Genomic DNA, 26,130 nt, shown 5'->3' on the forward strand with positions numbered 1-26,130 from the left:
ATTGGCCCGCGGTTCAGTCGCATGGGCGCGGCCCCGCCCCACCGCTCCCCGACCATTCCGCTCGGGTTCCTGCCCAGCCATTGGGCCGGCGGGCTCCGGTGCCAGAGCGGCGTGCTCGGCCCCCGCCAGCTTCCGGGCCATAATTGCTGGGCTGAGCCCATGCCCGGGCGTTAATTGGAGGACCGGCATCGCGGGCCCCGCCTCTCGCGCCCAAGTTCCGTTAGCAGGTTCGGTTGCTTCCGAATTCCCTCTCTCCGACGGGATGGGCCTTCTGGTGGGCTCCTCCTCCCTCACGCAGCGACCGCTGACCCGCGGGGAGGGGCCGGGAGAAGACTGGCGGCTCGTTCCACGTTTGAGAGCTCTACTTTCTTCTCATTGGTTGACAGGCATCCCTCCGGTCGCTTATTTCCAGTCCCGGACGCAGCGCGATGACGTAGCTTCCCCGACATTCCACGTCAAAGATGGCCGCAGTCAACAAGGAGAGACGTTGCTAAGGGGCTTGCCTGAGGCGAGGGGTGAGTAACCGACGGACCGCGGGCAGCGCCACTCAAGTCCCGCGTACCTGGAGGTCGGATTAGGGTATGGCCACCTGCCTCCATCCGCTGGCGGAGTCTCTCCGGATTCCGCCTCCCTCCGCTACCCCCCGGGTGCAGATCGAAGTTAGCGGGCGACGGCGGGACTGCGAGACGCGCTCCGGGAGAGGGTCTGAGGTGCAGGAGCGGGTCAGGGAGGCCGGCGTGGACGGTAGAGCAGGTAGTGACGCTCGAAGTGAGGGGCGGTTAGGGTTCGGGGACTTTCTAGAAGGTGGGGAGAAAGGGCAGGGGTCTTATGCGCGCACACGCTCAGCGGTACAACCGAAGACTACCCACGTCTTTCCGGTTATTTCGCAGTGTGTCGGTCCCAACCTTGGTAACGCCTGAGACTTTGGGTATCGTTCCACATCTGGGGTACTCTGACTTCGGAATCTGAAGACCCGTGTGACAAGGGTGGGACTAGAAATGAGGAAAAGGCACTTCCGCGGTTAGTTTCGTTCTTGCCGACACATCGCGCTTACCGACCCTCTCTCTCCTGGGTTGTTTGGTTTGTTACCAGAGGAATTGTTCTTTAGAAGGTTGAGGCGTAAGGCAAGAGGATATCTAAAAGCTCTCAGACTATTCCCCGCACGAAGCATGGTCGGTAGCGCTCCCGAAATTTGGCTTGCCAGTCAAACGGAGCTTTCGCTAAATCTTCTGACGTTAGGAACGGCTTCTCACAGCATTTAGTTGAAGGTGGCCTTTTTAATGTATTTAAGGTAAACTTGATAATGCTTGTGTATCTCTTGTGTATCGTTAAAGATACCTAGCACACTGCCTTGCAATTCTGGCGCTGGTTAAGGTTTGTATGAATGATGTTGCTAGGATGAAAGCTCCACGAAGGAGCTTTATATCCTCAGCACCTAGAGCACTGCCTGACAGATAGTAAACTGTCTTCATTGCTGAATGAATGGATGGATGATGGTAATAGTTGCGTTGTTGTAGACATTTGGTTAAGATTCTTAGTGTTCTTCGATGCCTGCCTGTTAAATAATCTTGACTATGAATGTAATAGTTAACCAGGATTGCTTTGTTTTTTCAGAATGACTACCGTTGGGGTCTAATTTTAGTTTGTTTTTTTTTTACTTTTGTCTCATTTTGATTACCTTGTGATGCTTTGTTGAGAAATATTAGTTGATACTTGCATAAAGCATGTTAAACATTTGTTCCATTTTGAAAACGTAGTTTACACCAACAAGCAATAAAGAAACATTTTAATTGCTAATGAGATCGTTAAATCTTAAATGCCATTTCTAAAATTGAACGTCATAAAGAAAAACAATGGTCATAGTTTTGGCCTACAAAATAAATTGTTCATTTCTGGAGATTATATTTGAAAGCAATGAGAGTTTGCTAAGTATCTAGAAGGAAAAATGTTTTGTTGTCTCTAAAACTAGGTCAAGACAAAATCAAGAAGGATTAAGTTCAAGGTAATTGAGGAGATTATAAAGAATATGTAATTGGATTACATCTAATTCTATTTTCAGGGTCAAATAAATGATATACCAAAATACTTGCAGATAAGATTGTGGAATTATTGTTCATAGGTTTTGAGGAATCTTAAAAGTGCAGTTAATGATAGAAGACTGGAGTCTGATAAATGTGTCAGTTTTTGCAGAGAGCAATTAGGTGGCTTTGGATGCTAGAGCTTATTAGTAATCTGTTTTAGAGTCTTGTTGGGACAGCAAAAAGAGAGCTTCTAAGTACTTGGGAAAGAAGGCTCATACCCTCAAACCAGCAGAGCTTCAATTTAAAAAAACCAGGTGACACAAATCATGTTTTCTTTTGTTATAAGTTTACTAGACTGGTGGTGGATGGGGGATTGCTAGACATGAGTCCATTTAGATTTCCTTAGGACACTGAACATAATCCCTCTTCCTATCCTAAAAGACACAAGAGAGAAATACACTGAGTAAGGTGTGGTTAGATGGATATATGTCCATTCAAATTACCAAACCCCAAATGTTGATTAATGGGTTGATGTCAACCTGAAGAGAGGTCTTTAGAGATAAGTTGCAGGGCTCTGGCCTTGCCCTTACTCTGGTTAGCACTTTTTTTTTTTATTACCAACTTTAAATATATGAGGTATGCTTCTCAAATTAATAAATGCACTCAAAACCTGTAGTGATAGTTAGCCAGTATGTTAGACGACACTCAGGATTCAAGAGTTCTTAAAGGCTGAAATTATAGACCAAAACTAACAAGATATAAATTTACCAGGAATTATTAAATTTATCAAAACTCAGTTGTGTGTGTTTGAGATGAGGAAGACCTGACTTGGAAAAAAAAAAAAATGGGTCTAGGATGTAATGTTCTATTTATAGAAGCGAAGTATAGCATTTTCCCCAGATTGGGGGAAGGCAGTATTTCACTCTAATGACAAATTGTGTTTCTGCCATTTACTGGCTGTGTGAATTAGACAAGTTGCTTCATGCCTCTTTGGCTCCATTTTCTCAGTGATAAATTGTGAGGGTAAGAAAACAACTTGCAGTCATGCTGCAACTCAGTGGACAAAAAATGGGCATGTTGTTGAATATTAATAATCTCCCTTCACCCACGTACTATGTAGATCATATGCAGAGTATTATTTTCCATGCTGATTGCTGATGTTTAGAGAGGATCTGTGACACTAAAAGCCACATTGAGAAAATGGGGATATTTGTTTACCCAGAAGAGAAGGGAAAGGAAAAATTGTCTTCACATGTTTGAAAGTCAATTAATGGAAAAGGGAAAGGTATTTTCAAGGCTTAGGGAGCTAAGTGGGAGCTACAGAGAGTTGTTGAAAGGTAGATTTCATTCCTTCATTATTCTGTGCCATCCGTGTACCAGATACAAGGAGATTTTTTACCTATAGAATAGATAAAAATCAATATAAGACTAATACAAGAATTAATGTGAACACCAATTACTGATACCCAGCAATGCCATAGGCTGCTTTGTCAACTACTAAGGTCACGTTAATGAAAGTGGCCAATTGAAAGCGAATGAGCAAATATTACTGTTTATAGGCAGTCTCTGTACTGGATGAGGAAGTTGAGTAGTGACCTTTACTATTGTTTCCAATTTGTAAGTATCCATAATTCTAAATGTTGAAAATGCATTTAATCTTTCATCAGGTAAAGTGGTATATCTAAAGCACATTCCCAAAAGATGTTGCTAAAATGCCTTGACATGCTGCTTGTTTATGCAGAGATTTTTACTTTGTGGAGCTCATAAATCTCTCAGTCATTTTCACAGTAATTATAAGCTGCTAATGAGAAAATTTGTAACTTTAGGGTCTTGTGAAAAAATAAAGAGTAATAGGGAACAGGGTTCTAGAACTGAGACAAGAACTTGCAGGGGATGAATGGTTTAGAGGACTGTTTCTGTTCTATTTATGTAACTTATTTTCATTGTGTTGAATGTATTGTTTATTCTGCCCTGGTATGTTGCATGTATTGTTTATTCTGCCCCAGAGTCTAATGGCATATAGGGTAGATTATTAGCATGCGGTTTGGCAGTGACAGCAAGGTAAAACAGCTTTGAATATATTTATGATTTATCCACTTGTGGACTGGGATACTTTTCCATCCCTATATCATCCCTACTGGATTATTCCTAACCCTTTTTCCCACTCTGCCCTTCTCCTCTCAGCAGATGTCTTGGCACTCCCCAGAGAAAATGGAGATACTCTTTTATGATTTATTTCCTCCCCCTTAAATGATTTTTTAAATATCTTCCTCACACTTTTCCCTTCCCTTCTGTCTCAGAGAAAGAGTTTCCTTCCTAAGAAAGCTCTTTTTTATTATCCCTATGCTTTTTATTATCTCTTGGCCCATTAACCCCTCAGTGGTTTGTTCAGCCTCCTCTAGTGGCTCCTTTCCTTCTGGCTTCAGACATCCTTCATTCTCCTTTATGCTGAAGAAACACTAACCTGTTTTATTGCCTGTTCATTCTTTAACACCCTGTGCAGTCTTCCTTTTGCCCTACTGCACCTCCGAAAGTTTCTTCTATTTACACATGTGTATATATCTGCTTTATTGAGACAATTCACATATCATACAAATCACCCATTTAAAGTGTACAAGTCAATGAGTTGTGCAACCACCACTACAGTGAATTTTCAATGTTTCATGACTAATCACCGATCCAATAACCTTTCCTTAATTCCCGTCCTTTAATTTTTCTTTAGCATTTGTCACTGTTGACTACCGCCTCTGACTTAAAGCTGGTATCCCTTGGTTTCTTATGCAATTAAGGGTGCAAATTTCCCTACCTTTTCACCATTCCTTCCCATTCTCTCCTTCTTGCTTCCTCGAGTTCTTCAGAGTTGTGTCCCCATCTTCACTCTCCATCCTTCTGTCCATCACCATGACTTTAGCTGTCAGTTTTATATAGATGAATCCCAAGTAGATGTGTTCGTTCCAGATTTCAGCAGGCCTGTTTATGTGTCTGGTGGATATCTCCACACAAGTATCTTAGAAGTTCTTCAAACCTAGTATTTGTAGAACCAAATTCTTTTCCTCCCCCATCAAAACCAACTCTTTTTTCACACCTGAAACATAATAAATCAACTATACTTCAATTAAAAAAACCCTCTTTTTCTTCCCCATTTTTCTTTTTAGTATCACCCTTCTCTGTCAGTAAAGCAAACTTGAAATCATCTCTTGCCATTCTTTGCCTCACAGCCAGTTGTGATGCCCCTCTTTCTCCCACTGCTATTTGTGGGGACAAGACCTCATTAGGCATTATTTAAACAGCTGCTGTAGTCTTCTAACTGGTCTTCTTCTGCAAATCTCTAAACAGCCCTAACTCATTACTCTCTCTCCCCTTACCATGCTTTATTATTTTTCATAGCACTTACCAGTCCCTGACAGATATTGACATATTTGTTTCTCTTTGTCTCTGCCACTAGAATGTAAGCTTCTGGTGGGACGGAGACCTTGCCTCTCTTGTTTCCCATTATGTCGTTGAGGCCTGGCTCATAGTAAATGCTCAGAGAATATTTGAATGAATAAGTACATGGAGAACCATTAGTTTAATATATCTTAGAGATTCCCAACAAGTGTACTGTGAATAAATTACAGATATGCTGAGATATTGATTCCCTCAGCCAACTGGCCAGTTGCCTTCTGCTCTACAAGAATGTACGTGAATGTTTATTACTATTATTAATAATCAAAAACCAGAGACATCTCAAATATTCATCCACAGTAGCATGGATAAATTGTTATATTCACAGAGTAGAATACCATGCAGCAGAGCTTCTCAACTTCAGCACGAAGTTAATTCCTTGCTGTGAGGGATTGTTCTGTGCATTAAAAAATGTTCACCAACATTCCTGGCCTCTACCCACTGGATGCCAGCAGCAACACCCCCCACCACCACCAATTATGACAACCAAAACATTGCCAAATGTCCCCTGGCGGGGCAGATTCACCCCGGCTTGCAAACCCCTGCTGTGCAGTAATGAGAATGCAACAAGGATGAACTCCACAAACATAATACTGAGCAAAAGAAGCCAGTTGTAAAAGAGTGGTATTATCTCATTCCACATCCTTTAGAAACAGGAAAGACTAATTGGTGGAAATAGAGGTCAAGATATTGGTTATCTTTAGGGGGATAGTGATTAGGAGAGGAATGAGAACCCCTGGGATTTTGGTAGTATTCTGCTTATCAACTGGATGGTGCTACACAAGTGTATTCATGTCATGAATATTAATAAGCTATACACTTAAAATTAGTGTACTTTCTTTTTGTATGCTACAGTGCACTTAAAGATTATTTTAATATAAAACCACTACCCACACATTAACACCTGTTCCTTGACTACTGAGAGATTCTCTGTGTCAGATCAGAGGAGATAAGAGTCCTGGTCTCCTAAGCAGTCTCATCTGATTTTTTTCCCCCAGCTTTTTAGTAAGTGAGAAAAGAGTACAGTGGCTGATTGTTTACCTATGGCCTGGACTGGGCACATGTTATCATTTTTGCCACCTTTGCTATTTGAATGTGTGTTTTAGTAAAACCATTTGAAAGTAATTGCAGACATCATGACACTTCACCCCGAAATACTTCAGCCTAAAAAATAAAGTCATTCTCCTTTCTAATCACCATATCACTATTACCCCTAAGAAAATTAACAGTAATTCCCTAATAGCCTCTAATATATAGTCCGTATTAAAATTTCTCTAATTGTTCAAATTTTCATCTAGTCAAGGGTCACACATTTCTTTGATTGTTAAGCCTCTATAGTCTTTTTAAACCTGGCGCAGTTCCTCCCGTCTTTTTGTTTTTTCACGGTCAGTTGTCTTATAGAGTGTCACACTTTCTGGATGTGACCAATAGCATCATCATTGTGCCATTTAACGTGGTCTTCTACCCCCAGTATTTACTGTAAACTGGAATTTAGTTCTAAGGGTTTGGTTGGATTTAGGTTAGGCTTTTGGGGGTTAAGAATACTTTATAGGTGGTTGATATTTATTTTATTTTCATGTTGCGTCATGTTAGGCACGTACTAGCAGGTTTTCACCCTGTTAGTGATGCCAAGTTTGATTGTTTTCGTTAAGGTAAAGGACTTTTTTCACAATAATTATTACCAGTGCTGGCAAAGCAGATTTATTTTATACACACACACACACACACACACACACACACACATTTTTTAATGTTACTATGGACTCATGCATTGTTTAGTCACTCTTTTATAGTCAATCATTTTTCTTTATAATATTTAAATTCCTTGAATTTGTCCAGTGGGAGCCCATGATGGCTCTTCTGTCTTCTGATAATCTTCCATTATTCTGAGCACATCCCAGGCAGGCCCCTACCCCAGACTGGAAAGGAAACCTGGTTCCTTTTAGAGGGTAATGGGTGTTGAAAACTAAGATTTGAGCACTAGATGTGTTCCTGATTCTGGGAGTGTCGTTGCTTCTAGGTACTGGAAATGAACAGAACTGAGATATATATATATATATATATATATATATATTTTTTTTTTTTAACCATGACTTATTTTGATTTTTTCCCGTTAAAATGTAACATTACAGGTTTTTTCTTAACCTTCTATCTCATTTATATATATGTGTATGTGTATATATCACATATATGTTTCCTTCGCACTGAAAATTTCAGTTGTTCCCTTTATATATTTGATTTATCCTACAGTATACCAGAAAAAATGGTTTGACAGTTACAATATTAATGCTACTACTAGCAATGCATTAGCGAAGTTTAAGATTCCTTTGCAGTTCTTTTTGTCTTTAGAATACAGAACTAGATCAGAAATTACTTATGATGATTTTCTGTGTGGTGATGTTGCCTGTTTGCTGTACATGGGGTTTATTTTGAGTTCTAGAGTTTGCTTTTTTAGTTAAGGTCATGAATATGTTAAATATTTACATGATTCAAAAGTCAAAGTTACAAAAGGACTCAGGAGCCAACCCGAAAGAGCTATTTCCAATGGCTATAAACTGGACCAGTATGAGCAACAAAATAATGGTAGTGTGAGATTATAACTCAAAGAATAAGGTAAGTATTGATGAGCCCATCCTTGTGTAAATAGATGATTGAATAAATTAAATGAGGGAGAAGGAACAAATCTTTCTTACAAAAGAATTCCAAATAATGTTGAAGGAAGGAAGGAAATAGAAAATCACCACTAGAACACCACAATAATAATGGTTGCAGACAAGATCCTCAGATGAATGCTAAAATTAATGGGTGAAATTTTAAGGAGAAACAGGTACTTTGCATAGTATTTTGCATTACAAAATATTTCCCCCCAAATGTTTACAAATTATTGTGGTAGTTTTAACATAGGTCCACACATTCTTTGATACATCTCCTTCCAGGAGGTGGCGCTTAATTCCCTTACCCTAGAGTGTGGACTGGACCTTGTGACTCACTTTTAAGGAATAGAAAATCGAAAGGGAAAAATAGTAACTTACAGTGAGAAACTGGCAGACCCCATCTTAACCAAATGTTCACAGTTACAGTAAGAAGTCATTCTGATATCACCTACCCCCCTAATGTGCTGTGATGAGAAGGGCACTTTACCTCTATGCCATTTTTCCTCAAAACTCTAGTCTGTTAATGGGAAAATATCAGGCAAACCTAAATCAGTCGTTTTAATCTGCCTAGTACTCTTCAGAACTGGTAAGGTCATGATAAACAAGGAGAAACTGGGGAACTCTTACGTATTAGAAGATACTAAGGAAATGTGACCCCTGAGTGCAGTGTAGCGTCCTGGATTAGATCCCTGAATGACTTTTGGAAAAACTCAAAATCCGAGTCAAGACGGTAGTTTAATTAATAATGTACCGAAATTGGGGCTTCCCTGGTGGAGCAGCGGTTAAGAATCCGCCTGCCAGTGCAGGGGACACGGGGTCAAGCCCTGGTCCAGGAAGACCCCACAGGCCGCGGAGCAACTAAGCCCCGTGTGCCACAACTACTGAGCCTGCGCTCTAGAGCCCACATGCCACAACTGCTGAGCCCATGTGTCACAACTACTGAAGCTCGCATGCCTAGATCCCGTGCTCCACAACAAGAGAAGACACTGCAATGAGAAGCCCACGCACCGCAACGAAGAGTAGCCCCCGCTCAGCGCAACTAGAGAAAGCCCGCGCGCAGCAACGAAGACCCAACGCAGCCAAAAATAAAATAAATAAAATAAATAAATTTATTAAAAAAAATAATGAACCGAAATTAATATTTTAGTTTTGGTAAATGTACCATGGTAATATAAGGTGTTAACATTAGGGGAAGCTGGCTGTAGGGTATACAGAAGTTCTCTGTACCATCTTTACAACTCTTCTCTAAATCTAAAGTCATTTTAAAATGAAAGGTTGTTGTTGTTGTTTTTAAGTAAAAGTTATATAAAAAGATGTACTCAGAGAAATCTTGTTCCCATCCCAGTTCATCCTGTCCTTCCCCATTCCCTATTGATAACCAATTTTTAAATTAGTTTTTTAAGAATAGATATTTCTACTTTGTATTTCCCTCTTTCCTTACTTAGATACTAACATAGCTATGTATGCTATCCTGCACCTTGCTGATCCTGGAAATTTCTCTCTACAAGTACTTAAAGATCTTTCTCAGTCTTTTCTAATAGCTACATGGTATGCATTTGTGTTAATGTACCGTGTTATTCAGCCGGTACCCTAATGGACTTTCACGTTGTTCACAGTTTTTGCTGTTATAAACAATACTTTGAATGATCTTGTGCACCTGTTGTTTCATATTTGTGATCTTATTGTCAGAGTAAATACTTAGAAGTGGAATTGCTAAATCAAGGAGCAAATGTGTATGTAATTTTGTTAGATATTGCCAAATTCCCCTCTGTGAGAGTGGTTCCACTTTGTACTCCCACCAGCGACATAGGAGATTACCTGCTTCTCCCTGGCCTTGCCAACAGAGTATATTGTCAAATTTTTGGACTTTCTGCCAATCTGATAGGTGAGAAAATATATCTAGTATGACATCTAACTCCCAGCTCTTCATATTTACTGAGCATCTAATTGGGAACTCTTCATACACACTGAGGCTTTAGTTAACCGGTCTCCCCCAGCCCCCACCCGTTGCCTAGTTCAGTCACACAGAGTGTAAATTAGTTCAAGAAGATTACTTTTCTCCAGGTAGTACTTAATTCTTCCTGTTGGAGGGAACGTTTCTCTTTAGAGCTCCCAGGTGCAAGGAGGAGAGCAGTCAGCCCTCCATGTCACCTTTCCCACCAGAAATGAGGCAGCACACAGGAGAAGTTAGGCTTCCAGATTAACTGGTGGCCCTGGCCCAGAGCCTGGCTGCCCAACTGCTATTTTCTTGCTGAACCAGACCAACCTGGTTCTAGCTACCTCTTTTAGAACCCTTTTGCTGCCCTGTATGAAAATGTCTATTTTCTGATCCAGTTTACAAACAATTTCCATATTATAACGGCCTCTAGGTGAGAGTCCTTATTTTTTGTTTTCTTTTCTCAGCATACAGCTTTTAGAGAATCTCTTCATTCTGAATGAAAGAGAAGAGGATGAGGAAGCAAGAAAAATTTAAAGGAACTCCTTCCTTCCCTTGTGGACCACCTCCCTCTACCCTTTCTCCCCAGATCACTGCACCCACACCCGATCTACATTGCTCAGTTCAGTGGCTTGTGCAGATATGAATTCATCCAGTCTGGTTGCTTTTCTAAGTGAAAGTACCTAAATGAAATCAAGTAAACTAAAAAAGGGAAAAATCTGACTGGATGCTGGATGGAAGAAATGGATAATTTTGGAGCATAAATCTTTTGGGGGGTTAGGACCGACCTGGGTTTTACTGAAGACCAGAATCTAGACCCGCATGAGGGAGCTGGGCCTAGTGAAAAAAGGCAGAAGGAAATGAGATAGAAAAGCTCCTCCTTTTAAGCTATGAAATTTGGGATTTATCATACTGTGGGTCACGTAAGTGTTAAATTTGTGTTTGGAGGTGAGCCTGGGCTTCTAACTACCAATCAGTAGTGCTTCTTCTATTGAAAAATTTTTATCAAGTACAAATCTGTGATCGTAGACTGTTTATAATGATTGGGATTATTTAACGTGAGGTATCCCTTTGCAACATTACTGCTTCTTCTCTTTCTTTTAGGATTCTAACATTTTCAGAAAGTCTGTTGGAAAGAACAAGTCTACTTCAATAAATGAAGGAGAATAAAGAAAATTCAAGCCCTTCAGTAACCTCAGCAAACCTGGACCACACAAAACCATGTTGGTACTGGGATAAAAAAGACTTGGCTCATACACCCTCTCAACTAGAAGGACTCGATCCGGCCACTGAGGCCCGCTACCGCCGAGAAGGGGCTCGGTTCATCTTTGACGTGGGCACACGTTTGGGACTGTATCCTGATTCTGGGATCTATGACAGGCAGGCTCCCCACCAGCAGCACAAATTAAATTAAATGCTACGGACAGAAGTCGAGTAACGTCCCTGACTAAAGCAACTCTTACTTAATTAGCTTTCTTATGTAAATGTTACTTCAGATTTGCTTGGCTCTTCAGGGATTTTCTGTTTCCTTTTTATCATTTAAATGTGTAGAATTAGCCTTTGAGCAGGTGACCACCAGGATGGAAAATAGCACCCAGTGACCTCAGTTGAAGTGTTTCTAAAGGATAGTGAAGCCCTGCCTTATTAAAGCATAGACTTCAGCTTGTACCGGAATTCCGACACCCGGAGATTCCCATTCACCTGCTTTGCCACTGATAGTGTTTGCTTTCCCACTGCTGTTGTTGTTATTGTTTGCCTTTATTGTTTTTTCCACATTTAACTAAGACGTAACCTGTAAAACTTCTTGGCCAAAGCCCTTAACCAGAACAACAGACACTATGATACCCTGGCAACTGGAATAATTTATTTTCATCGCTTCTATATGTTTCATTCCTTCAAGCAATTCCCAAGATATGTAAGTGTTTGAATTTTATTATAATTTTCTATCACATGTTATTATTTCCACACAGTTTAGTGGACAGATTGTAGTCTCTCTTTTTATTTTATTTTCCAGAAAGTATTTATTTTTGTATGGTACATATTATATATAAACAAAATCATATATAAACAAAAAACGTTTAAACTTTGTTTTTTCCTAATTAACTGTATTAAAGTATTTTTAAGTTTTTTATTTAGTCCAATATGAACCATAATCATATTGTACTTAGTGTGAAAATTTGCTTCCTTGTTACTTTTCCCAAGATAAAATTGGCCTTACAGTTGAGACCCAACAAAGGCCAAGACGGCATAGTAGTTCTTTATGCCATATCCGTTATTCTTCAGTTACTCCTTAAGACATGCACTGTCTTAAGCTCTGTGGGAGATTCTGCCTCAAGTAGCTTTCAGTCCAGGGTAGATGGTATGACAGGTACAAAACACACTGTAGAGAGTGAGGCCATAGGAGAGGTACAGAAGGAAGGCTGTAGCATTCAAGGGAGAGATTAACTACATCATAGAGGGATCGAGGAAAATGCTGGGGAGGAGGTGCCAGCACTGGGTTAAGTCTTGACTGTAAGTCGGACTTATCCGTGCTGAGCTGGGACAGAGCAGCAGTCCTACAGAAAGCAGCGTGAGCCAAGGCCTGGCGGAGGCGTGCACAGCAGCCAGGAGGCCTGTCAGCAGGAAGGGCGTGGTGGGACCCTGGGTGGTAAGGTAGACTGAACCAGACCATAGTGGGCCTTGAATGCCAGACTAGGGAACTGTGGTTTCAGTAGGTAAACTGAAGTGATGGAAGGGTTTCATGAAGAAGAAGAATTAGATGTAACAGGAAGTTAGTCTGCTGGGGGGTCTTCCTTTTGCTAAGATTTTACTTAGTTTTGTACACATCTTCCTCATTAATTTGTGATGTTCTAGGGGAAGGAGACCGTGTCAGGATCCGCTTTGTACTCCGGCACAGGATCTCACTGATGTCTAACGTGGTCAGGATTCTGTGAAGGGAGGGGCATGTAGGAGAGACTGGAGCAAGCGGACAAAGAAAAGCTGAAGATAGAGCAGTGAGAAGATGGCAGTGACGTAGGAACTGGGCCAGGAGCCAGGCAGCGAGAGGAAGGAAAAAGAAAGCGTGGGCAGTGGTACAGAGGTGAATTCCAGAGGACATGCATTTGGGTGTACCAGTGAGGGAGTCAGTATCTTTAAGATTGCAATGTGAAAAGAAAATTTGTTTCTGTGACTTTTTTCCCCTTCTGGTGGCTACTTTGTTTACAGACATTCTATTCAGAAAACTAAATTTAAAATAATTTACGAAGTCAAATGGCAGGGCGGGTGGAGTATTTGTATGTGACGTTTCCTTCAAGATTTTAGAGCGTCCGAGTGTTTGCAAATGAGAAAGAAGCCGGTAGGAGAGTGAGGGAGCCCAGTTTGTTGTGAAGGCCCAAAATGCTTTTTCTGTTTCTGTGTGCGCTTTGATAACAGGATCTCAGGAGCTTTTGTCTTCCTTTTAGGTGACAGGAGCTTGTTGTCTCTTTCTGGCTGGGAAAGTAGAAGAAACACCAAAAAAATGTAAAGATATCATCAAAACAGCTCGTAGTTTATTAAATGATGTACAATTTGGCCAGTTTGGAGACGACCCAAAGGTAAGAGTCATAACTTCCTGCCTTCAGGCCTTGAGTCCTCACAACAGCATTATGACAGAGTTCCTTGTGTTGACAATGGCTGTGGCCCTGTATCGGCCAGTCCCCTGAGTCTCTAAGAGGACTTATGCAGAAGGTATTCTTCCTTGCTTCTGTGGGAAAGGAGGGAAGATAACGTAGCCTACACTTAGGTAGCATCTGCTAATGTGCCGTGCTGGGTTGTGAGCCCGTTAGGGGCAGTAGCACATAGAACATGTGTGAGCAAAGCCCTCTCATGGCCCTTAGCAGTCCTAGGCCCAGAAGCAGTCTGGTTTCTTCGGTTCATCTCCAGCTGGCTTCTGGGAAGACAGAATGTACAGATGCTGGACGTACAAGTGTGTCTACGTGTGCTGTGTGTCTTTTGCCTCCCACGAATGGTGGAAGGTATTACCATTTGCAGACACCCAGATTGATATACTATCCATCCTGCCCCTTCCCCACAGCCCCTGCTCATGTCAGGAAATGGCGGTAAAATAATTGTATACGTGATTTTAGTATGTTCTAAAAAGACCACTTTCAGGGGTCGGTGGCAGCTTTCCTCCTCCCCTGTTCTTGTCAAGGTCCCCCCATTGTAACCCTTATAGCACTTGCGGATTATCCTTCATAACGTTTGTCACAGCTCATAATTGGCTAGATTTTAACCAGATAATCACACAAAGAACATTCCTCTTCTCAATTGTAGATCTGTGAGGGCTAAGACCCTGTCTGTTTTGCCTGGTACCTAGTGCAGTGGCTGGACAGAGTAGGCATTCAACAGGTACTTGTTGAATAAATGACAAACTAAGGATGTGGGGAGAAACTCAGAATCACAGGTAAAGCAAAACTAAGCCAGACGATGACGTTCATCAGGTCCGCGGCCCTGTTCCTCCCAGTCAGCTGGCATTGCCTCCCGCAATAGTCGGCCTCCCCCTGCCCAGCAGGATCTGTGTGTGTGTGTCTGCAGCGTGTGTGCCTTCCAGGAGGTAACAGGCCCAGAATGCTTTTGCACGTACTGTGGTTGTGATTTGTAAGTACTGTCAGTGTGGATAACTCTGTCCCTTGAACTTATTTATAAATCCATTCACCTGTTTATAAAAATGTGAACCTATGAGGAATTAACAGTGGTCAAAAATGTACTTTTATAAAAGTAACATAGCATCAGATAATGTTTCCAGCACCTGTAGGTTTTTGATTTTCACACAGCAGGGAGACACGTGTAGGAATGTGTTGTGCTTTAGTCGGGTCTTGGTCACAGGGGCAGGGGGACCCTGTGGCTGATGAGCTGCGGTTACCCAGAAGGAGTCGCAAAGATCCGGAAGCACTGCGGGGAAGGGCGCCTGGCAGCAGCTGCGTGTTCTTTCCGGGGCGCCTTTGGAGGCGTCCCCTTCCACTTCCAGACTTTACCCACTGTACCAACACATCAGGAAACCGAGATCCCGGCCAGGCACAGTGAGGCAGAAGTTCTGCAGCTCCAGGGCCCAGAAGTCAGGAAGAGGGCAACAGCCGTGCTCATCAGGCTTTCAAGCCAGGCCAGCCTGACTCGGGTGGGCGGAGGGGCTTTGCAGCCTGCCCTCCTCTCTCTCATGTGCAGTCTCCCCAGGCATGACTGGGTGTCGGGGCCAAAGGAAGGAACCCTGGATCTGGGAGCGGTGAGGACATTGTGGAAGACATTTTCCTCCCGGAGAGGAGAGGAGGGAAGTTTGGGGTAAGGCAGCAATATAAGCAATTAGAAAAAATACGGTCCTGAATCATGTGCAACTTTTTTGTCTTACTTAGCTTTGCCCTAACTCTGTGGTTTCTTCCTGTTACGTGAATTTCTCGCGTGTTCAACAGATATTTGTTCCAGGCTCTGCATTAGGCATTAGACATTAACAGGTGGCAAAGCAGGCCTGGCTTTTGCTCTCATGGATTTTACAGTCGAGTGGTGGGACAGATTTTAATCAAATATTCAGATAGCCAGCTATCTGATTATGAGTTGTGATAAATGCTATAAAAGTTATTGAAAGGTGCGGTGAGGGCATTCGATCTGGGAACCTAGACAGGTGCTCCAGACAGGAAGTATGGGGCTGAGGGAAAGTTCCCTGAGGAATCATGTTGGCACACAGACCTATAATTATTCCATTAATTGAGTATTTGAAACACAAAGGGAGGCCAGGCCTTGGGCTGTCTCATAATACTATATGGGCTACAGTCTGGACACTTGGTAAAAGATTGTTTCTAAATTTAAGGGATATGTTGAAACTTCTGGGAAACAGGTGGTGACAAAAGGGGGGTGGGGGGACAGTGTTAGTGGGATTTTTTTTGATACTGTGTGAAAGCCTTAAGATTTTAAAGAGCTTTCCTGAGAGAACACTTGGGAAACAAGGGTGGAAAGACATTCACCTTGCCCTGCCGTTTGGAATAACACTCATGATAGAATCATCTCTACATTCTGTGAAGTGATGCCATACTTTAACCTGAAAGCCAGTTATCTACATGGCTTCTCTTCCCAGAGTTAATGGGTTTATGCAGCTGTTAATGATGAGATTGTCAGTCTCTCCAAGGCCCTTTCTCCTTCGACTCAAACAAGTGATTGTAATTGTTCTTGCCACACAGAGCATCTTAATTGTATTTTACAATCAAGTAAAATTGTAAGTGCTCAGACAGTCAGGCTCTACAGAGGTTGAATTCAAGAAGTTGTTTATGGACATTAGTTAGAAAGTATAATAAAAGAAGAGATTCCATTTACAGTAGCAGCAATAAAATAATATATCCAGGAATAAACCTTATAATAAATTTGTGGAAACCATGTTGGGGCGGGGAGGCTTTAAAACTACTGAAAAGAAGATTTTCATAAATAAATTTTTGATAGGAAGATTCAGTGTAGTTTAAAATGCCCATTTCCCTAAATTATTCTGTAAATTCAGTGAGTTCCCAATCAGAACATCAGTAGCTTTCATTTTTCCTAGAATGATACTAAATAAAATGATATTAAAATGCAGGCGGTGGGGGGAACATGGCTAAAACAAGAAAGGTTTTTAAAAGAGGAATAATCATTGAACTGTCCCTTCCAAATGTTAAATCTCTGATCCTGGTACAAAAGTAGACAAACAGAGCAGTGAATAGAAAAGATTGTGTGTGTGTGCGCACGTGTGTGTGTGTGTATAGACAGTTCAGGATGTGGCGTAATAAAAGAGAAAATGATAATTTACTCAGTAAATGACATTGGGATACCTTGTTTCAGGTAGATGAAAGATTAAAACACAAAAATGATGTTCCCCCATTCTCTCTTTCTCTCTCTCTCTCTCTCTCTCTCTCTCTCACACACACACACACACACACACACACACACACACTTCACTGTCCAGGTTTGCATGAAGCTGCCACTGTCATAATCTTTCGTGCTTAAAATTTTCAATGTAAATGCCTGGAAGATTGCATTTTTTTAATGGAGGTCTGGAAGGAAACTAAAGTATCTGTAAAGTAAAGGTCTATTTTGTAAAGGGGGCTCATCTGTATGGAAAGTAATAACATTTCTAAGAATGTTTACTTTGTTTCAAGTAGGTTTTAAAAATTAACTCTGATTGTTTTGTCTTCCTACTTTTAGTTCTTTTCAGAATTTATCATTGTCTCTGAGCATGTTAAAGGCCTGAGTGGGAGAGAGGAGAAAAGGAATGAAAAATAGTTGCTAAAATATAACTTGAAGAGAGAATAAAAGGAAAGCTCACTTTTTTAATGCTGTTTCAGACCTGTGATTGAAATTACTATCTCAACATTTGTTATTTCATTTTTAGGAAGAAGTAATGGTTCTGGAGAGAATCTTACTACAGACCATAAAGTTTGATTTACAGGTGGAACATCCATACCAATTCCTACTCAAGTATGCGAAACAACTCAAAGGTAAGAAGAAAAAGTTAAGAGAACTTTTTCATTCTGAAATCAGATCTTTATAATAATTTGATGACACTCAGATTACGCTTCTCAAAAGAGGACAGCAGAAAGTTCAGTGTGAGAAGTACCTAGGCCATAGCTTGCCAGACAATTCAATATTATAGCTGTTAACGCTGTTTCCTTTTATGTATAAACAGATTCTGTCATCTAGTTGCCAAGTGATATGAGGCAGGAAAATGAGTCAGGATTTTTTAAATAGCCTAATAAAATCAGCCTTGGAGCCAGGTTTCCCATAAATGGTGGTTCAGTGTAGGTCATGCAGAAAGAGAACAGAGGTGCGACTTGGGCCCGCTCATTTGTCCTTGTTTCCCAGGCAGAAGCTCTTTGCTGTGTATTGGGGGTGGTGCTAAGCACACAGTAGGCTTTAAATAAGTACTTGTTGCTTCTCATGCATTCTTTTTTTTTTTTTCTTTCTATTACTAATTTGCCTTTTCTTCCCCGTTTCTAGGTGATAAAAACAAAATTCAAAAGTTGGTTCAAATGGCTTGGACATTCGTAAATGACAGGTACATGGGTTCAAATGTTGGTTTAATTATGGTGTTTTAAAATAGGTAGGGACTTTATGTGTCATCTAATCCAAACCCCTTATTTTGTAGTGAGGAAACTGACTTGCCCCAGCTTAAGGAGCCAGTTAACGGCAGACTTGGGGTTAAAGTCCAGGTCATCTGCTTCCCGGCAGAGGGGATACCCTGCCACATCACGGTGGTATAGGATGCTGAAATCTTATCACCGGTTTGAAACATAAGTCCAAAACAATACACCAGAGAATTTTGACAAGTATATACTTAAATCCATTTCGTTTTGCAAAATTGCAAACTATATATTTGCAACTTTATACTTCCTTTTAATGGTTTAGAGCCTTGATGTTCTTGGAGCTTAAAGATCTAAGGAGGTGCTGCGTGGGGAACAGAATGCCCACGAGTAGAGTTGCCATCATGTAAGGAGATGGTTCAGTGCTAGGGTTCCAACCGTTTGAAGAACTTAAGCATTTTCATCTGTATTTCATGACATAGCAATTTTTGAATGTGCTGGAATTCTGATTTTTTAAGGAACAAATTAGTAGCTATAGTTAAAGTAACTTATCTCGGTACGTTTAGAAGATTAAAAACTTGCTTCTTTATAATACTTTATTTGATCATGTATAGGGAAAAATAAGCAAACTGACATTTAGATATGGCATCTACTCTCCATGCATTGGGTTAATCATAAATGTTTGCCCATCCAAGTCAAGTCACCTCTTTTTCTTGTTGAACTAGTCTCTGCACGACCTTGTCACTACAGTGGGAACCAGAGATCATAGCAGTGGCAGTGATGTATCTTGCGGGACGTTTGTGCAAATTTGAAATACAGGAATGGACCTCCAAACCCATGTACCGGAGGTGGTGGGAGCAGTTCGTGCAAGACGTCCCCGTGGATGTTTTGGAAGGTACGGGGCGTGCTGAGCTTTCTGCACGGTGTTCCATATTTAGATCATTCTTCCCTGTGAGCCTTGAGTCCTGAGAATGGATTCTCCCGAACAGGTACATGCAAACTGTTCTTTAATTAAATTCTCTAATATAATGTTCATTCTGTCCAAACACATAGTTTTGGTGAACTAAAAATGCACACCAGTGCTGTGCACACCAGGGATTGTTGAATTACAAATATGACAGCCACATATTGGTCCTTGTAGGGGAATCGCACCTGCAAGGGAAACGGGAGTATGTTCTTTTCTAGGTAGAATTTTATTTAGAATATCAGTTTGTGGCAAATGTAATTGTTTCCTATCATTTAGACATCTGCCACCAAATCCTGGATCTTTACTCACAAGGGAAACAACAGATGCCTCATCACACGCCCCATCAGCTGCAGCAGCCCCCATCTCTCCAGCCCACACCGCAAGTGCCGCAGGTGCCACAGTCACAGCCGTCTCAAGGCCCCGAACCGCCCCAGCCCCCGCAGAAGGACCCGCAGCAGCCAGCCCAGCCGCAGCCGCCGCCACCGGCCCAGCAGCCCAAGAAACCATCCCCGCAGCCTAGTCCTCCCCGGCAGGTGAAGCGCGCCGTGGTGAGTGCGCCAGGTTGCCGCTGGGTGCGGCCGGCTTCCCGCGGCAACACCGCACCTGTGTGTGTTCCCCTTTCTGAGGCATCACACGGAACAGCAAAAGCGGGGAGTGACACGATCCGCCTCCCCGTCTGCCTGCATGGCCACGGGCAGCCTGACAGCTGGCGAGGTCAGAGGAGAGGCACCTTTTGGAGCCAGGACAGCTCTGTCCTCCTCCAGCCGCTGCCGCCTGTGTCAGGGCCCCAAACGTGCCCGGGTGTAGTTTCCACATCTGCACACTGACTGCCGGAATAGGTGTCTCCCATGTCTTTAAACGACACGGGAGTATTTGTGAAAGTTTCTCCCCGTGGTAGCAGCCCCGCCAGTGGAGGAAGCCGTACGTTGTGACACAGACCCCAAGGAAGCCCCACGGGATAGGGGCAGTCAGCAAGCACCCTCACCCCATGGTTAAGACAGCTCGATGGAGGGCGTGAAGCTTAGTGCTCAGAACTCACTAGTCAGAAAAGTTAGTAATTCTGCCTGCTGTCTGATTTGAAAGGGGAAGAGGAAGGAGGCAGAAATGATCTGTTAGGTGCCATGGTTTGCTCTGCAAGTTCAAGCCAAAATTAATTTTTGTCTTGAGTCCACGTTCTGGCTATGATTCTGTTCAGTGCCTGAATAATCAGTTTTTCCTCACTGCATCTAGGGTCTTGGTTAACAGTTGTGTATTTTCTTTTGTAACAGGTTGTTTCTCCCAAAGAAGAGAACAAAGCAGCAGGTAATTTTATGTTCTCGTGTTTCGTTTTTTAGTTTTATATGTTGTTTATCAAGACTTTAAATTCTTAGTCAAAAATTGTTTCCTTTCAGATTTAGATTGGCCTTAAAATTTAACGTTAGAGCCCATCAAAAACTTCACGCTGGCTGCGTTGTCTTCTCTGTGTATTCCCTGACTGTATGTTTTTGGATTGTACTTTAACAGTATCAATACAAAAAAAAAAATTAGTGGCATTGAAAATGTGCTTGGTAACATAAGTCATCCCTTGGTATCCATGGGGGATTGGCTCTAGGACCCGCCTTGGATGCCAGAACTCGCAGATGCTTGGGTTTCATAGTCCGCCCTCCCTGTCCGCGGATGCGAAGGGCCGGCTGTATATCAAAATATAATTAGGAAAATAGGCAAACTGCTGCAGCAACATTTATTTTTGGAGGTTAGTTAAGCCCACCACAGTCGACAGAGTGGAGGGCCCCGGGCACCCCCAGACTGAGCAGCAAGCAGCAGAGCGATGGGTAGAAAGGATGGGGCCCCGGGCACCCCCAGACTAAGCAGCAAGCAGCAGAGCGATGGGTAGAAAGGATGGGAGCCGCAGGAGGCGTGCTGCCCTGCTGCTTACGGGGGACAGACTTCTTTTAAACACGTACTTTTCCCCATACTTGTGGAGCCCAGAGTTGATTAACTTGTTTCTGTATTGGAAACTAACAAAGTGTGAGCAAAACCTGAAAGATCACAGAGGAGAAAACCAGAAGTGTTTTGTCTCCAGGTCAGCCAGCCCTGTAGTACTGAACCCTGTGCTGGCACAGACCATGTTTACTCATTTCTATTTCTCTGTCACTTAGTTCCAGGGTAGGAACCCAGTGAATTATTTATTGAACTATTGTGAGATCTTCAAGTTAACAGTAAAGCTCCTTTTTCTCAGGATCTTTGGGGGAATGATGAGTTCATTACAGGGGAGATTTTTTTAGCTCCAGATGGGCAAACAGTAAGTGCGAGACACAGAAGAGGGGGCTGCACTCCGTGCCGCGTGGATGTTGGGTCAGCTGAGCTGGCGCTGTGTCTGCAAGAGGCAGAAACGAGCCCGGGTGGCCTTGGAGGGGGACTTGCCTTGAGCGACTAGGGCTGACAGGGTGGAGCCTTCAGGCAGAGGAACCGAGTGAACAGTGGGGTGGAGAATTCGGGAGACAACAGAGAGGGGAGTCTTACTGGACTGTGAAGGGTTAAAAAGGAGTAGCTTTTGCTAGGACTGAAAATGTGCTAGAAGCAGGTGATAGCGCCCCCCTGGTGGAGGGTGGATTCTGCATAGGCAGGGGAGCCACTGGAGGCGTTTGAGCGGGAGAATGGCCCGGTCTGAGTTCATTTTAGAGAGAGTTTCCTGGCAGCAGTAATGGCACGGAGGGCGGGGAATGGGGAGGAGCCTGCGAGCCCGGGAGTGAGACCTGGTGTCGGGGGTGCCTCGGGGCCTGGTAGCAGGACCCCACCGTGCTCTGGGTTGCAGAGGACTGGTGAGCGCTTGACATGTGGCCTACTCCAAAAACACCACGTGCCCTCAGCGCAGAAGACACGCCGATCTCTAAGAGTTAGAGAAAAGAACATTAAAAATCTCATTAATAAAATTCTACATTGATTCCACATTAAGATGATAAAATTTTTGATAATACCAGGTTGAATCAAAGACCGTATTAAAATTAATTTCACCTCTTTGTACTTTTCTGCGTGGCTACTAGAAGATGTAAAATTGCCTGTGTGGCTCTCCTTATATTTCTGTCGGACAGCACTGACCTAGACGACCTCAGCTCAGCCGGCTGTGGGAGGGGCTGGGGGGGGGGGCGCCTGCGTGAGAGGCGTGGGCTGCTCGGTCTCGGGACGGGGCCCAGGAGCCTGCTCCGCGGTTTGGGAGGAGAGGTGGAAGGCAGAGGCGTAGATCTGCAGCTCCTCTGCCTAGAGAGGGGGGATTTGGTCTCTGAGGAAGAGAATAGAGAGAGGGATGTCCCTGGACCTTGAATTCAGCCTGTGTCTGGGACACAGGAAGCCAGGAACTCTGGGCAGTGCCAGAGCAGAAGCAGAGCAGAGCGTCGCACGAGCCAGAATGAAGTGAGCTTCAGGAAGAAAGAGCCAAACCATACAAGCGGAAAGATGGCGTTCTTTTTTGATTGGGTGCACACACGCTCTGCCGTCACAAACGGAAGATGCTGGATGTGGCGTAGCCTGTCTTGGCGACTTAGGATTGTCGTTGAGCATGCTGGTTACATGCAGCCGCTCAACCCTGAAGGGCGGGCTGTGTCCTCTGCCCCAAGCGGTCCCAGCTACCTTGCTTTTCTGTCCATTCGCCAGCCTCCAGGTCTCTACCGACGCCAGTTCAGGTGTGCCGCTATAACTAGGAGTAAACATTTGTGAGAGAGTAAACAAACTTAAGTGTGCCTAGACAAGAGTTAAAAGGTGCCGGCTTCTCCTGGGAGCACTTGGGGCCTTTCTCGGTGCTCTGTGTGTTAGTGAGGGCCCCGACGGGTACCACTTGGTAACTGAGATGCACTCTGCTGCTCTCGTGTCATTGGAGGGCTCGTCTTAAGTGGTCAGGAGGAAGTTGGGCAGAGGTGGAAAATGGGCTGGCAGACTGTAAGAAGCGAGAGGGTTTTTACTTTCAGAAGGAGGCGAGAGGCGCGGGGTGGCGGGGAGCTGGAGGGGGGATGTATTTGTTTCATTTGTTTTGTTCTTTTAAAAGGATGGTTTAGGTGGTGCCTTCCTCAGCTTCCCTTAAAGCCTTGGTCATATCTGCCTTTTCCCCCAGAAGATTCCTTAACAGTACATTTTTCTTTTTCTCCTCTCTCACTCTCTCTGACATACTTATTCTATATGAAGAGTAGCTTTTTAATCTACTTTTTCTTTTCAGAACCACCACCACCTAAAATTCCCAAAATTGAGCCCACTCACCCTCCATTGCCTCCAGCCCATCCACCTCCGGGTAAGTGCTGCCTGCAGGCAGCTGGGAGGGCCAGCTTTTCTCTCTGCCTTTTTGAAGGGCACACTTGGGAAATCCTGGGGAGGATTTATAGAAGAATTTCAGAAATTTAGAGAGACGTTAATGACCTAGGATTTTTCCAAAAATTGTTTTTTTACAACCAGATAGTTTGAGGATGTGAATTCTAAGTATATCTGAATATTCTCTGGCCTCTCGCATCCAGAAATGGTGGAGGATAAATGACTTTAGAATCAGTTTTAGGAAAACAAAGCCCTGCCAACTTAGGAACATCGTCGAGATCCGGGCAGATCGCTGTCGACCTTAGACGCCAGGCTCTCGCATCTGCTTCCCATTGGCAGGGCGTCTTCTCAGTACCCTTTGGAGAGTAAGCAGTTGTTCATGGAGTCATGTGGAGAATAAAGAGTGAAAAGGCCTTCACAGGCACACAGTGAACTGGGACGCTTCCTCAGCGTCATTAAAAATAGAGGAGAAAAGTTGTAAAGAACTTTCATTCTTCAGCTGTGGCAACACTTTGGAAGGTGAAGTGTCCAACTAGAGAAGGCGGGAGTCAGGGTGTGTGTGCCAGAAGGTGGGAGATACTCCAGCGACTTCGGAGCCTCTGGGGGCATCAGCTCCTCCGGTCAGCTGCTGGCCGCCAGGGAGCCGGGGTGGGGAGCGGTGCCCCTGCCTCGCAGGGCACGGGCCAGAATGCCGCTCGCGTGGGGCTCTTGGGATGTCAGAGGCTGGCCCGGCATGTTTTTAATGCCACGTCACTCGTGTGACCACCTCTCAGGCGTCCTGCCAAACGCCAGTGCCGCCCGCGGACGGTGCTACGTCCTGGCCCTGGCCCTGGGCTCGCAGCCTCGGGAGGCAAGACGGGCAGAAGAAGGGGCCCCGCACACGTTTGTACTAGAAAGAGGGCTGGGGGCCTGGGCGGGAGGGGCTCCGTGCGCCGCCGGGACCGCCGGTGCCTGGTGCGCTGGGGAGCAGGGAGGGAACACCCAGAGTGGCTGGAGGCGAGGTGCAGGGCCTGCGTGACAGCACATGAGCCGCTGGCTTCGGGACACGGGCGCGGCCGTGCTGTCTGGCCGCAAAGGTGACAGTTGCTTGTCGCTCCTCTGGAAGATGGCCCGCGTTGCTGTGACAGGGCCAGGAACCCCCGGGGTGGCCGTGAGCTTTGGGGGAGGGGGGGTGCTTCCCTGCCCCGAGGGAGGCGGTGGATCTCCCCCTACACGCGCAGCCCCGGGGGCGCCCTGCCTGGAGCCGTCCCAGAGCTGGCAGTGACCTGTCTCCCCTCTGCAGACCGGAAGCCACCCCTCGCAGCCGCCTTGGGCGAGGCTGAGCCGCCAGGCCCTGTGGAAGCCGGCGATCTCCCCAAAGTCCAGATCCCGCCTCCGGCCCACCCGGCCCCCGTGCACCAGCCTCCGCCGCTGCCGCACCGGCCCCCACCCCCGCCGCCCTCCAGCTACATCACCGGCATGTCTACCAGCAGCTCCTACATGTCCGGAGAGGGCTACCAGAGCCTCCAGTCCATGATGAAGACCGAGGGCCCCTCCTACGGGGCGCTGCCCCCCGCCTACGGCCCGCCGGCCCACCTGCCCTATCACCCCCACGTCTACCCACCGAACCCGCCCCCACCACCCGTGCCGCCGCCACCGGCCTCCTTCCCGCCGCCCGCCATCCCTCCCCCCGCCCCTGGCTACCCGCCCCCCCCGCCCACCTACAACCCCAATTTTCCGCCACCGCCCCCCCGCCTGCCACCCACCCACGCAGTCCCCCCTCACCCTCCTCCAGGCCTGGGCCTGCCGCCGGCTAGCTACCCGCCTCCAGCTGTGCCCCCTGGAGGGCAGCCGCCTGTGCCCCCGCCCATCCCGCCACCTGGCATGCCTCCAGTCGGGGGGCTGGGGCGGGCAGCCTGGATGAGGTAACCTGGCGCCCTTCTTTCTTCCTTTGTTTTTTAAAGAAAAGTTTTTCTAATTAACTTGAAAAGTAGTTTAAGTGGGTAAGCGGCAGGGTACCTTGTATAATGCTAGACAGTTGCCATATGGGAAGAAATGGACCGGGCCCCCAAGATGAAATTGGGGTGGGTGGCCCTCCACACCTGGGGAGTGGGGACAGCAGCTCTCAGCGGAGCCCAGGCAGCGCCGGTTGTGACTCGACCGTGCGGTTGGTTTCAGCCGGCGGCGTCCGCGAGTCCTGCGCTGGGTTACTTTACACTAGTGAGAATGTTAACCAGCCATATTGGCTCAATCGCTTCAGTAAGGAGTGAATTTCCTTCTAGAAATCAGTGCCTATTTTCCTGGAAACTCCATTTTAAATAGTCCGGTTCCATCTGAAGTCAAGCTGTTGTCATTGCCGTCATTCCATGATGTTCTCTCCCGTGACACCTGTAGGTCAGTTGAACCACTTTTTTGATTTAGAGATACTTACATCCTTTGCGTTAAAGTTATTTTGAAGGGGTTGACTTGCTGGATGGCTCTATTCTTTTTCCTCCAGGAAGAAGGGGAGAAATGTACTTGGAAGTAATGTATGTTTACATCAATTTGCAAATTCCTGTACATAGAGATATATTTTTTAAGTGTGAATGTAACAACATACTGTGAATTCCATCTTGGTTACAAATGAGACTCCTTCAGTCAGTTACCCAAATAAAATCAGTTCTGAAATGACGCCTTTGTTTGTTATGGGCACGAGGTGGGGCTCCAAGCCTTAGCAGCCCCTGGGTTTGCAGCCCAGAAGCAGATCTTCTCCTTCTGGACCCTGGGGGCCAAGGAGCAGGCAGTGGAGGAACGCTGCCCAGGAGAG

At 44.7% G+C, this 26,130-nt stretch overlaps 1 protein-coding gene across 4 annotated transcripts; it reads left to right on the plus strand.

The window, feature by feature from the left end:
- The first annotated feature begins 123 nt into the window (after positions 1-123).
- Positions 124-25,991, plus strand: CCNK (cyclin K). 4 transcript variants are annotated; one of them, XM_059914973.1, is made up of 13 exons: positions 124-227; positions 387-515; positions 11,160-11,408; positions 11,889-11,970; positions 13,496-13,627; positions 17,416-17,521; positions 18,021-18,078; positions 18,829-18,998; positions 19,347-19,618; positions 20,339-20,372; positions 23,257-23,328; positions 24,628-25,249; positions 25,607-25,991. In XM_059914973.1, exons 3-13 carry the CDS (start codon positions 11,212-11,214, stop codon positions 25,644-25,646), a joined length of 1,785 nt encoding a protein of 594 aa, XP_059770956.1. In that variant the 5' UTR covers positions 124-227; positions 387-515; positions 11,160-11,211; the 3' UTR covers positions 25,647-25,991. The 4 variants fall into 4 exon arrangements, with proteins under 4 accessions (XP_059770956.1, XP_059770959.1, XP_059770957.1 ...); XM_059914976.1 differs by having other exon boundaries at positions 125-227; positions 24,628-25,991; XM_059914974.1 differs by lacking the exon at positions 124-227 and having other exon boundaries at positions 288-515.
- The last annotated feature ends 139 nt before the right edge of the window (positions 25,992-26,130 follow it).

The sequence above is a fragment of the Balaenoptera ricei genome, chromosome 2 (assembly GCF_028023285.1).
Source record: "Balaenoptera ricei isolate mBalRic1 chromosome 2, mBalRic1.hap2, whole genome shotgun sequence".
Taxonomy (NCBI): domain Eukaryota; kingdom Metazoa; phylum Chordata; class Mammalia; order Artiodactyla; family Balaenopteridae; genus Balaenoptera; species Balaenoptera ricei.